This window comes from Micropterus salmoides, unplaced genomic scaffold (genome assembly GCF_014851395.1).
Source record: "Micropterus salmoides isolate LMB-PRFRI ecotype aquatic unplaced genomic scaffold, ASM1485139v1 Ms_hic_scaffold_18, whole genome shotgun sequence".
Lineage (NCBI taxonomy): Eukaryota > Metazoa > Chordata > Actinopteri > Centrarchiformes > Centrarchidae > Micropterus > Micropterus salmoides.
Window position 1 is genome coordinate 20930264 of NW_024040928.1, and position 13236 is coordinate 20943499.

General features: G+C 40.6%; 1 protein-coding gene across 5 annotated transcripts in view; it reads right to left on the bottom strand.

The window, feature by feature from the left end:
* LOC119908546 (regulator of G-protein signaling 6-like) overlaps window positions 1-13236 on the bottom strand; it is a 101539-nt gene that overhangs the window by 2001 nt on the left and 86302 nt on the right. For all 5 annotated transcript variants that reach the window (XM_038726317.1, XM_038726316.1, XM_038726318.1 and 2 more), the window contains 5 exons: window positions 8591-8701; window positions 7101-7226; window positions 4525-4711; window positions 427-516; window positions 207-260 (listed from right to left, as the gene is read on the bottom strand). In XM_038726317.1, coding sequence (XP_038582245.1) covers window positions 207-260; window positions 427-516; window positions 4525-4711; window positions 7101-7226; window positions 8591-8701 — 568 coding nt within the window. The remainder of the gene's footprint in view (window positions 1-206; window positions 261-426; window positions 517-4524; window positions 4712-7100; window positions 7227-8590; window positions 8702-13236) is intronic.

Consider the following 13236-nt stretch of genomic DNA (forward strand, 5'->3'; position numbering starts at 1 on the left):
ACAAATACTCAGTGACTAATACACTAAGAAAGAATCAGTTTTATAATTTCTGATATAGTAGCTGTAGTAATTAATTCAGTGACTCAGTTTTGCGCACAAAATTCACTGTAATCTGTCTCTTTCTGCTGGGATATGATACAGCAGCAGGGCATACCACAACTCTTCATACTTCAATGAATGCCGTTAAAAGCAGACGGGGCACTCACCACACTGCGAGTGAACTTCTCCAGGGAAGTGCGTCGCCCCTGCTCTGTTTCAGGCTAGAGAGTGAAAGAAAAGAAAAAAAAGGAAAGGGGGGAAAAGTTCAACATTTCAGTGTTCAAAGCTTTTATACACACACACACACACACACACACACACACACACACACACGCTAGGATGCATGCTAGGAATTGAGCCACGGGATGATGACAGACACACGCTTACTTTCTTCCTTGCCATCAGCAGGTCCTGGTACACATTGGAGCGCAGGAAGCGTGCATAACTGTCACTTTTCATCAGCTTGTAGATATGGTCCTGAATGGAGAGTGTGAGGGTAAGAGGCATAAAGAGAAAGAAGGACACACGGGTGTAAATGTTTGACAGAACAAGGAGGATAAAACATAGTTTTATACTATATGCAAATCTTGCAATCTCAGTCAGAGTAAACTAGACAACACAGTCACTGGGGGAGAAAAAGATGATTGTGGCATGTTGCCAACTCACTGACAGGAGAAATCTTTTCTTTTTTAACTCTTCCCTTTTAAGCCTATAACTGGAGAAGGAAATCTGATAGACACCACCCAACACTTCTTCACACCAACCTTATCCATCTCCCAGCGAGGCGTATGCTCTAGAAATCACCCCACAATATAAACCCATTAGTTGATATTGGTGAAGCGAATAAGAAAGACAAATGGGACAGACAACAGCGTGGGATAGAGTTTATGAAGACACTGACACTGATTACCAGAAGAGATATAAATTAAAAGGGTCATGTATCAATTCTGAATGGCACTTAGACCCTGCAATATGAGAGAAGGTGGGGGGAACTGAGCTTTGTTACTACTGTATACCTGAATTGAGACATCCTGTGCCACAAAAAACCACGTCCAAGTCAGTTTAAAAAAGTACAGTTCCACATTTTGAGAGTTCGCTGAGAACACTGATACCGCGCTCATGTTTTTATGGTAATGATTGGAAAACCCTGAATAAAAGAGTGGAGAAACAAAATGCAGATGCTTCCGTGCACCAGGGCTCACTAATTTCAACCCAGTTTCCCACCTATGGAAGATTTTGGACCAATGTGTAAGACAATGCTCTCCACCACCATCTCCGTAATATTCCTGTTTGACATAACTTCTTACTAAACCAAATAGTTTAGAAAAAGGTCTGTCCTAAGGCATTCATTAGTTTCTGACACTGATGGGGGGGGAGAAAATACTGTATCTCTGAACTTTCACACATGTAGGCTATTGTATGTGATCTCCTTTTGATAACTAATGCAATAAGTAATGTAATATTGTTTCACTTCCATTCACTGAGCCTCCTCTTTGGAGCCTCCATAGGGAGACCCGCCTCACACTTTGAAAACCCCTGCAGTATCTTATATATAAAGAGATGAAGATGATTTGGTTCCTGCTCTCTTGTTCTGCTAATTCTTTTTATTATAAACAATCATAGACATGATTGATCTTTCACTAAGCCACGCCCCCCTTAGTTACTGTTGCTAGAGAGAAATATTGTCTAGTTTTTGGAAACAACGATCTCAGAAAGAAGCAGACAGTTTTGCAGTTGCATTGTGCATTTGAAGGTTGTATTCAGGCTCTCAAACTGACGTGAAAAAAAGGATCAACATTGTTCCTGTACAGCTGGGTAACGTTAGGTCTCTATTCACTATTACAATCATTAAAAAACACAACAGTGGGGCTTTATAACGTTACATTCAGTAGAAAGTTAGCTAGCGTTGGGAACAATCCACAACCAACATTTTTCTGGATTTGTTTTAGGTTTTGGAAAGTGAATGTAGGGGCCATGAAAGGACTGTTTCTTTACATGTGGGAGCTTTAATGGGAAAACTACACCTTCCATGATGCTTTGCTCTTCGTGAATTCCAGTGTCATGATAACTTAACCAATGTAATTTCAGTTTGTTTTGATTGATGTAAACTAAGCCAATTAGAGATCACTTGAGGAGAGGGTAGAAAAAGATAGTCGGAAGAGAAAGAACGAGAGAAGACGCAGGTGCGAGAGACAAGCGACTGTATATCGATGTGTGGTAAAACTTTCATTTGAACTAGAGAGAACGAGAGAATTAATATTTGTAGACCTAAGTACACATGTATGGGCACAAATATTACCTTGCAGTTCATTTATGTGTCGTAGCAGGCTCAGTCGTTTTTTCCCCCCCCAGTTAAAGTGATAAGTGTAAGCTCGGTAAGTCCCCACTCGTATTTGCAATAACAGAGAAAAGTGTAAAAGTGCAAACTGTCGGACTTTTAAACTAGAGGGACATTGTCTTGAACTGTCGTGAGAGACAACCAGCGTAGACAACGAGCGCAGTTTTTACCGGAGAACTAGAGAGAAAGTGGAGCCGTGGGAACTAGCCTGCCCACGGGAATTGCATCGCCGCGCGGACATCTACCTACTGCATCGTCTACCAGCCGGTGGATTCTTGGGAACTGTCGGAGTGACGGAGCCGCGTGAGTAAGGGGAGACTTTTATTAACATTGAACTGTACTACCAGGGAGTTAAAGGATTACTCTTTCATATGTGCACCACCGTATGGGCCCCAACGTCTACAAATCCAAGCGCTTGGTAATAATTTGAACATTTTAAAGTCGAACTGTGATGGTACAGATGTGTGTACTGGGGACTTTATTATACCTTTTGTTACTGATACCTTTACAGATTACATTTATTTTCATTCAGTTCTCTCTCTCTCTCACACACACACACACGGGTTAATATTTTTTCTATTCCATCCTAAGAGAAACCAAACAGGAAAGTGTTATTTTGAAGAGTCAATTTATTAAGGGTTCATTGTAAGGTTTAAACTTTGAACTTAAAACTTTAGTGGTTTGGGTTGATAAAAAAAAAAAAAAAAAAAATGGAAAAAGGAAACCCTTGGGTTTGAGAGTACCAGGAGAATATAAATAAATGTTTTTTCCTTTTTTTCATACTATATATTGTTGTTCATATGACATGTGACTTTCTTATAAATACTTACCATTATTCTGGGGAACTTCAGTACAGTTCTTAAGGTGAGCTTAGTAGTTCCACAGTGGAGGCACCACGCTATTATTGTTCTTACACACATTGTTTATTTGTTGTCTATGCCTACTTATCCTGCCTGAAGTCACTGTACCGAATATTAGTAAACAGGGAATATTTAGCCAGCTCGCCATCAACAGCTAAGAACCCAGGATCCTGTTTAACATACTTTTAATATAGTAGCCCGGTGTGATACTAAGGTACACCTTCAAGACCTAAGGTCTCAGATCAGCTCTACGGGTGTCAACAAAGGGTTAAATGAATAAATTCTACTTCTCCTTTCAACCTCTCTGGGTAGAGACTGTAACAATTAAAAGTGCCCCAGGAACAGCTTTGACCATGTCTTGGAAAAATACAACAAAAAAAAGCTAGAAAACGACTCATTTTGCGTTAGATTCAATGGAGCGCAGCCATGAAAGTGGTCTGCCACGTGTTCTGCTACTTTTTGTGCGTGCCCTGTATAACCAGGTGAATATGCACTATATGATGTATGCAGATTACGACAGGATAAGTGTGTATAGCTAAAGAATAGATGGATATTGTGTGAGGACACTTGGGTGGCTGGTATAGTATGAAGGCAATTGCTTGATTATGGATGAGACTGTTGTTGTGAGCTCAGATTTGTGAATGGATGCCTGTTACTACCTCCCTTTCTCTATTCAACTTATTCCATCTCTCTCTTAGATTTCGAACAAGTTAAATGGAACAAGTGTGCGGAGGTTGTATTCATTGTATTCTGTACATTAAAAGGCAGCAGGTGTTTTATTTGTTTTCATTATTGAACTTCAGTTTAGACAGGTTAACCTTTCAGCTGACAGGTGGGAATGAGGAGGTTTGGTTCTTGCATCGCCAAGAGAGATTCTGCATTAAGTACAGGGATTATTTTTTGCTCTCTTTTTTGAATGTAATATATAAATGCATGTCAGTTGTAGATATTGTTATGTCTGTGTGTGGGCGAGAGATTTAATAAGGTTTTAAAGGGATTTTAGTCTACTTTTTCCTCCATTTTACTGTGAAATGTTTCATTAAAACTGGGATTTCCCATAGGCTTTATAGTGGGGTCCACAGCAAAATGAGGAATACTTTAATATCATTGTTATTGCACTATAGAGGCCTGTATGACAACATTTGATTGGTTTGATGACTGAGTTCCAAAGGTAGTTTTGGGTATTAATAAATTGTTAAAAAGGAGGTGGAAAAACATCTACCAATGGGATAAATTTAACTCATATTATCATTCCTTCCCCCTTCATGTGTGTTGTGTTTGTCTAACCTGTGCGTCCTCATAGCTGTATCGTCCAGGGTCTTTCAGGTTCTGGCTCGTGCGTTCGTAGCTGTGAGAGTCAAGGTTGATGGCGCTGGGTGCTCCCTCCGCCAGGAATTCGGCCCAAATTTCTTCAGCCCTCTGTGCCACGTCCTGCTGGGGAATCCTTTTCAGGTCCTGTACCGCCAACCAGAACCTGCAAAACAAATCAAATTCAGGTCAGACAATTATTTGTCAATACAGCCTGCCAAACAAAGCACAGAATATGTTTGTCTGTAGTAACGTTCTGTATCTGTGAGAGATTGAGTAATTTTACATAACAGAATTGAGTAAAAATCACATTTTGGTTTAAACAATTAACCAAAAATCTGACAGTAGGGTAGGATGATTTCACTTGCACTGAAAATAAAAAATGGTATGGTAATGTAAGTGATGGCCGTGTCCTCAAAATGTCTAAAACAATCAAAACTTTATTATAAGTGATATTATCTTGCTATCTGGCTTCTTATTTCACTCATTTGAAGACGCACTGTAGTTAACCTGTGGTAAACTGTATTTAAAAAGAATTTTAACACTCTTGTGCACATCAGTGCACTACAAAACATGTAAAAGTAAATGGAAGGGAGAGGAACACAACACTTGCATTTGAATCTGCAATGCTGCAAGACAGTTTAAAAAGATACCAGCCGCCGGCCCACTGGAGCAACATCAGGGAATGTGTAAGATTCATTAATTCAGAAACTAAAATTTCTGTTAACTTTTCTTTAAGCGAAAGTAAGATGGAAAATAAAGGTGTGAAACCTGTGAGGAGGAAATACTTCCAATAGCCACGTTTAACATTTTAAGGCATTCATTTTAGATCATTCACTGTGGCTTTTTCAGACTTTCATGCTAGTAAATATTCAGTGCAACATAGCTGTTATCCAGGGAAGCAGGCCATGAACTGTGTTCAACACCAGAGGCAGCAGAGAGCCACAGACTGACTTTCCTCCAATATTAGTTTGTATCTATATTGATCTGTGGACTGGATCAGCAGTATTGAGAGAAACACCTCTGGGGTCAGCTTCTCTCTCTCTCTCTCTCTCTCTCTGCCAGTCACTCCCTCTGCTGTGCTCTTCCAAAAGTTCCCTCATAAAAGCAATTAAAAAGGTCCAGAAAAGGGAAACACGAGTTGAGGGAAAGAGAGAGAGAGGGGCGAGGACACTGGTGGGATAGCTGAGAGGCGAGTGTTGATAAGGGTTTATGCTCACTCTCTCATATTTTATGTGTCTTATCTCCCTCAGTAGCTCAGAGGTATTAACAACCTCCATGTTATCTCACAGTTCATTCCCAGACTATACGATTCCTAATACTGTAGGTCTCTCTCTCCAAACAAGTTCTCTCTCAGGCTTTTGAGATGCTCACTCTCCCTCTCACTCAAACACTCAATTGCTGCTCTGCTGCATAAAGACCTAAACACGAGGTAGTCCATTAAGCTGTATGACTAAATGAAAGATGAATTTAATATTTGTACTATGAATCAAACAATAATTCTGTGAAATCAGCACCCTCATTAAATGACAAAAAACGACATACATTAGTACAGATACAAGCACACACGGGATATGGGTGATTAGCCTTACTGTTTGCTACCTGTATGTTATCTTTGGACACTGGGGAGCCTGGATGTGTATGAATGTGTGTGTGTGAGTATGTTTTGGGGGTTTATCTCACATGGAGGAGCAGCTGTAAAATGAAAAGGGATGGTGAAAGGATAAACGGATGGATGACAGGAGGATACATCTGAGACAAACCCCAATGCGATTTTGCAAAATTGACTGCCCATACAGAAGTGTCATTTAGCCATCTCGCTGGCTACATGACACTAGCAACACAAGGATATTAGAGAGAATATTAGCCAATAAATGCTTTGTGCTTCATTAACTAGAAATGCACAGTATGTTATAGATTTGACTGGAAGTGGGGGGAAGCTAGCTTGGCCCTGTCTAAGTTAAAAATTAGCTTCTCCAAAACTTACTAAATATCTTCTTTGCTAAGCCATAAAAAGAAATGTAAAACTATTTGTGGTTTTACTAGAAGTTACATTTTGTAACCACGTATATGCGAAAGACAGCCGTGAGCAGTGACTTCCCCGAGTAATGTTGTTAGCGAAAATGCAACACAGCATGATAGAAGCTGTAGTGGTGTCGGTAGGCGTATAATTAGCCTTTGGAGAGAGCCAGGCTAGGTGTTTCCCCCTGCTTGCATTCTTTATGCTAAGCTTCTCCTACTCCTTTTTTACGCTGAAGTTTTGTGTGACATTTAGATTTCTGCGAGGGGCGCTCTTTTCTTTGTTTGTTCAAGGCACAGATCTCCAGTACCTCACAAACAACTGGGAACTGGAAAATATTTCACTTGATTTGTTTCTTGCCATGTTTACAGCGTGCAAATGGGTTAAAATAGTAGGTTGGAACAAAAGGGATGCCAACGAGAAATCTGTGTTTTCTGTCTATTTTCAGAGCAATGAAATAACTTTTGAATAACTGTTATACTCTCCTCACAATGTCACAAATGCAACAAAAGTTTAAAAAGTCTTGAGTTCTCACCGCAGGTTTTCTGAGCTGAACTCTGACTCCAGAAACTTGAAGAAGAGCTCCTGTCCTGCGGGGTCCTTCAGGGCCTCCTCCAGAGAGAAACCCCACTTCTTCACCCTTTGTTGACTGGGCTCCTTACTAAGAGAGATGAGAGAATGGAGGAGTAGCATAAAAATCTACCCAAAGCTTCTGCAGGGATGACAAATGCTCAGACTGGGGAGAGCTGACAGATGAATACAGGGGAAGGGATAACACTTTTTAAAACCTAAAATTTGATTGGACTCGGACATCTTAAAAAGGCTGATGTGATATTAGCGTCTGGATAGCTGCGCATTATGACAACAGTCATCTGAAAATCCAATCATTTTAATCTCTGCAGGGAATATATTTTCTCCTGTGGTGCAATTAATCAATTCAGCTGAATTTAAGCTACATTAGGCATAATGATTTTAAGTCTGCTCTAATTAATTCCTGCATAATTCCAGGATTGCAGAACTAGTCAACTTGGATAACATTTCAGTGTATGATCAATAATTTGACATTGTTTATATATTTATATTTGATTTGGATTGATTGATCAAGCTACTTCAGGAAATGGCCAATCACTCAAAGTGATTACCTATTAAAATCCCGCGCTGGACTCAGTACTGCTCTTAAATCACACTTGATTCCACAGCAGTTATCTGTTTTATTGAGTCTCTGTTCAATATACTATTTATTTTCAAAAAAACCCCCTGCACTTTAGCAGATTAAAGATTCAGTAAAAATGATTAAAAAACTATGTTTAGGGTGGACATTTTTTTTAGCATGCACCACTCAAGTCTGGAAAATGTCAGTACGCACTGGACAGTTTATATCGTCTTTCCATACATTCATGCATTCTTCCCCTGGCACCTACATTACCCACAGTGCAACTCCACCGCTGGCAGTTCAGTCAGAGATAAATAGCAGCTAATGTAGCCTTGAGGCCCTAGCGTCAGGCAGAAATGAGAAATGGGCTACAGAAGTCTGGTAAGCCCAAATCTTTCTAAATACACACACCCACTCTGACTTTTTTCATTTTCAAACTTGTGGTCTTCAGCCGCCTCAAGTGACATCACTTGAGGACATTAATCACCAGTTGTACTCCCCAAGACCTGTAAACACCCTTTGATGTGTACAATTTAAATGTCTGAGAAGCTGAAAATATCATCAGCCAGAGATAAAAGTGTCACCTTAGTGTAAAGAGACATTTATTTTCTGTGAAGTGTCTCTTTCCACAACAATTGTATTACGTTCAACCAAAGAACATAGAATAAAATACAACCCTATCACAACATTGTTTTTTTGTTTGTTTTTTTACATGTCTTGGTAATCAGAAATTATCAGCACACAAGTCAATATTCAATAGAAATAGGCAGTGATTACCATAATCCTTATAAACACTGTTTTGCAGTTTGTATAAAGTGTAGAAATGTTCACTAGCTGTTAAAGTGACACTGCTGTGGTTTCTGGTTTTGTACCTGGCCTCCAGATCCCAGAAGGAGGAATCATCGCTGGTCCATGGGTTGGACGGTTCCGGTGTAGTCAGAAATGGGTCATACTCCATGAACTGCTCAGTGTAGCTTATCAGACTGACACACAAAGATACACACAAACACACACGCACAAACAAGGGACAGAAGACAGAAGAGGTTGAAGGCATAGCTGGTCAAAGTTGAGCAAAAACAATTGTGACTGGAAAGTTTTCAGAAGAAAATTATGAAGAAAGAAATTGTTAAGCAGGAACATCTGTTCTAATCAAAATCACCAAAGCTCAGATGTGAACCTCCTACTTCTCTTTGATAGTCTGAGATAAACATGAACTGAGAGATGCAGTGAAGCAGAAAGTGCATCAATAGCTGGACTCTGAAAATGTTGCTCCTCACAGTTTAAAAAATAACTCAATGTATTATAAAACAATGTGGTTTCTTTCGGACATGTTAGCCACTGTAGAATCCCTCCATTACATACAATATTTACTGTATCTGTCCTGCAGCTATAACACATTCGACCACTTACAAGCTTTGTAAAAACATTTTTCATAACAACAAATAGTTGTTGTTATGAATCAACTGATTATGCCAAAGCTTCCATCTTCAAGTTGTTTAAAAGAATAGCAAAATGTAAATCTCAACAGTACCTCTATATACTGCAAGGTTGTATTGTTCCCTGTGTTTTAAAGTAAAAACCAGGACCAGGTGGGAGGAGTTCAGTCCAGTGTTGTTTTATATTTAACTAGATTATACCTTCTACAACCCTTTCATTTACACGTTATTAGACTAGAGAATATGAATGCATAAAATGTTGACTCTTATCAGGCGTCAAAAAAAGATTGTGTAACTATTGAGGCATTTTTTGTGTAATAAAAGACACCGAAAGGCCTAATCAGGCCTGTAGAGCTTGTAAACTAACAAACATCCAGTACTATCTTAGAATTGGGTTAAACACTATCAACAATAGGAACTAATAATTCAGTCAACTGAGAAACTCAACACTCAAACACTTTATACTTCTACTCCACTAGAGTTCAGATAGAAAACAGGTTATAGTTTTTACTACATTCAGTTAACAGCTGTAGTTACTGGTTATTTTTCAGTTAAAGATTTTACATTAAAAAGAAAATTATTGGGATAATCCTATAAAATACAATGCATTTTCAAAGATTAAACCAGTGGTTTCCTCTCCCATTAACCATCTCATGACCACTCAGATTTATCTTGTGACCCTTTGGGGGGGGCCCGAACCCTTAGTTTAAGAACCACTGGACTAAACTGGCCAACTCTATATGAATTAGTAAGTAGCTCCACCTCATTAGTAGCTCCACCTCATTAGTAGCTCCACCTCAAGCAGCTACAACAGACATCCTTTTGACACAATGATGAATCAGTAACAACAATCTAATATCATTCAGTAGAGTCATATATCAGTCACAAGATACATTTTAATGCAGAAATAGTACTTTTACTTTTGATACTTTAAGTACATTTTACTGACAATACTTAGTAGCAGTAGTACAGTACTTGTACATTGTTGTATTGGTATATGTACACTGCTCAAAAAAATAAAGGGAACACTAAAATAACATCCTAGATCTGAATGAATGAAATAATCTAATTAAATACTCCTTTCTTTACATAATTGAATGTGCTGACAACAAAATCACACAAATGATCAATAGAAATCAAATTTATCAACCCATGGAGGTCTGGATTTGGAGTCACACTCAAAATCAAAGTGGAAAACCACACTACAGGCCAATCCAACTTTGATGTAATGTCCTTAAAACAAGTCAAAATGAGGCTCAGGAATGTTTGCAGCCACCCCGTGCATGTTTGACCTCCCTACAACGCCTGGGCATGCTTCTGAAGAGGTGGCAGATGGTCTCCTGAGGGATCTCCTCCCAGACCTGGACTAAAGCATCCGCCAACTCCTGGACAGTCTGTGGTGCAACGTGGCGTTGGTGGATGGAGCGAGACATGATGTCCCAGATGTGCTCAATTGGATTCAGGTCTGGGGAACGGGCTGGCCAGTCCATAGCATCAGTGCCTTCCTCTTGCAGGAACTGCTGACACACTCCAGCCACATGAGGTCTAGCATTATTTTGCATTAGGAGGAACCCAGGGCCAACCGCACCAGCATATGGTCTCACAAGGGGTCTGAGGATCTCATCTCAGTACCTAATGGGCAGTCAGGCTACCTCTGGCGAGCACATGGAGGGCTGTGCGGCCCCCCAAAGAAATGCCACCCCACACCATTACTGACCCACCGCCAAACCGGTCATGCTGGAGGATGTTTCAGGCAGCAGAACGTTCTCCACGGCGTCTCCAGACTCTGTCACGCCTGTCACATGTGCTCAGTGTGAACCTGCTTTCATTTTGTGAAGAGCACAGGGCGCCAGTGGCGAATTTGCCAATCTTGGTGTTCTCTGGCAAATGCCAAACGTCCTGCACGGTGTTGGGCTGTAAGCACAACCCCCACCTGTGGACGTCGAGCCCTCGTACCACCCTCATGGAGTCTGTTTCTGACCATTTGAGCAGACACATGCATATTTGTGGCCTGCTGGAGGTCATTTTGCAGGGCTCTGGCAGTGCTCCTCCTGCTCCTCCTTGCACAAAGGCGGAGGTAGCGGTCCTGCTGCTGGGTTGTTGCCCTCCTACGGCCTCCTCCACGTCTCCTGATGTACTGGGCCTGTCTCCTGGTTGCGCCTCCGTGCTCTGGACACTATGCTGACAGACACAGCAAACCTTCTTGCCACAGCTCGCATTGATGTGCCATCCTGGATGAGCTGCACTACCTGAGCCACTTGTGTGGGTTGTAGACTCCGTCTCATGCTACCACTAGAGTGAAAGCACCGCCAGCATTCAAAAGTGACCAAAACATCAGCCAGGAAGCATAGGAACTGAGAAGTGGTCTGTAGTCACCACCTGCAGAACCACTCCTTTATTGGGGGTGTCTTGCTAATTGCCTATAATTTCCACCTGTTGTCTGTTCCATTTGCACAACAGCATGTGAAATTGATTGACAATCAGTGTTGTTTCCTAAGTGGACAGTCTGATTTCACAGGAGTGTGATTGACTTGGAGTTACATTGTGTTGTTTAAGTGTCCCCTTTATTTTTTTGAGCAGTGTACTAAAAGGATCTGGATACATCCTCCACCACTGCAGAGTACAGCATATAACAGCCATGCATAAGGCAAGAAAGGAAGAAGGGAATCAGGACCAAGGACAGCGACAGCATGAACAACCTGAGCTCTTGGTTTGTTTGGGTGTTCATATGCAGTTCTTTCTGAGTTCTGCATACGTTTAGTTGCAAGAAAGACAGCAAGTAAAAGACTATCTTTGCTCACCATCAGACCCTTTGCATCCCTAGCATTAAACCTTGAACCCAAATAGCATTAAATTCTAACTGGAAGTGAGGCATCATCCTGTGAGAGCCCACCTTTGACAGCATCGTAAGGGATTCTTCCATTGTATTCTTCTAATGTATCAGCTTTATTGTATTATAATTACATATCTACTTTGCTTGTGCTCAGATGCACTAAAACAGCTGTAGGACATTATTAAAGTAGTTTTTCGACTGAGCTCACATGAATTCCACGTTTAGCACTCATACTTTGTTTATATGAGTCTGTACTTGTGCATGGACTTCTGTTCAGTTGTTTTGCCTTTACATACTTACATATGCACAGAATGCAAGAGTTTTATAGTCCACACTTCAGGCACTAAAGTAAAAGTAAACCGAGAATCAACAAACTGGACACTCGACCCATATTAGGACGTGACTTCCCACCAGTAGTTAACACAGTTTTGAATGTTATTGTCCAACATGATTGATGCTGTTTGTCATGTTGGTTGTTGCAGTGTTTTGATAAATGCCCTGAACTATCCCCTCTGTGGAGCACCAATTAAACTCAGCTCAGTGCTTGAAGTTAGGAGGTTAAAGGGTCAGGGAGGTAGACTAACACAGCAGCCAGCAGTAATCACGGTTTTCTGCTCTGCTGGAAAGTAATGGCTGTCCTGGCTGACTGAGCAGAGGATGGGACTGTCGGGCAAGCAAGCACAGGAATGTGTCTGCCACACTGGAGCGACAGGGACTAGAAACACACCCATGCATACATAATTCTCCGTGTCGCTCTTGCACTATAGGGAATGTGGACAAAAGTAACAAGAATGTCTGTACAGCTTAATGCAATAACCCCGCAACATATCTAACATTTGTTAAGCTTACAATATTTGCTTTGAGGTTGTGTCATGCCAACCATAACCCCTATCCCCACCTTGCAGCATCTTTTGCCATTATCTTCTTGACCGACAGTTTGCTCTCATCTAAACCGTTAGAATGCCGGACCCTGACTGCCCTGTACAACACCTCTTACTGTATCTGGTATATATTTGTCTTCACCTTTAAGTCTAATTTAAATTCAATTGAAAGTCAAAATTATGCCAGCACAATAAAAAAATAAAATAAATCAACCGGATTCAAGTATTCAAACAGTTCCCCCTATAATTTCACAAAGTACAGCAACAAGCTGTATTGTTTCTTGTTGTAAGGTAGACACTCATTTCTAGTGTAGGGTTAACTTCAGCTGTGATGATTATACAGACAAAAACACTGCATCTGCTTTAGT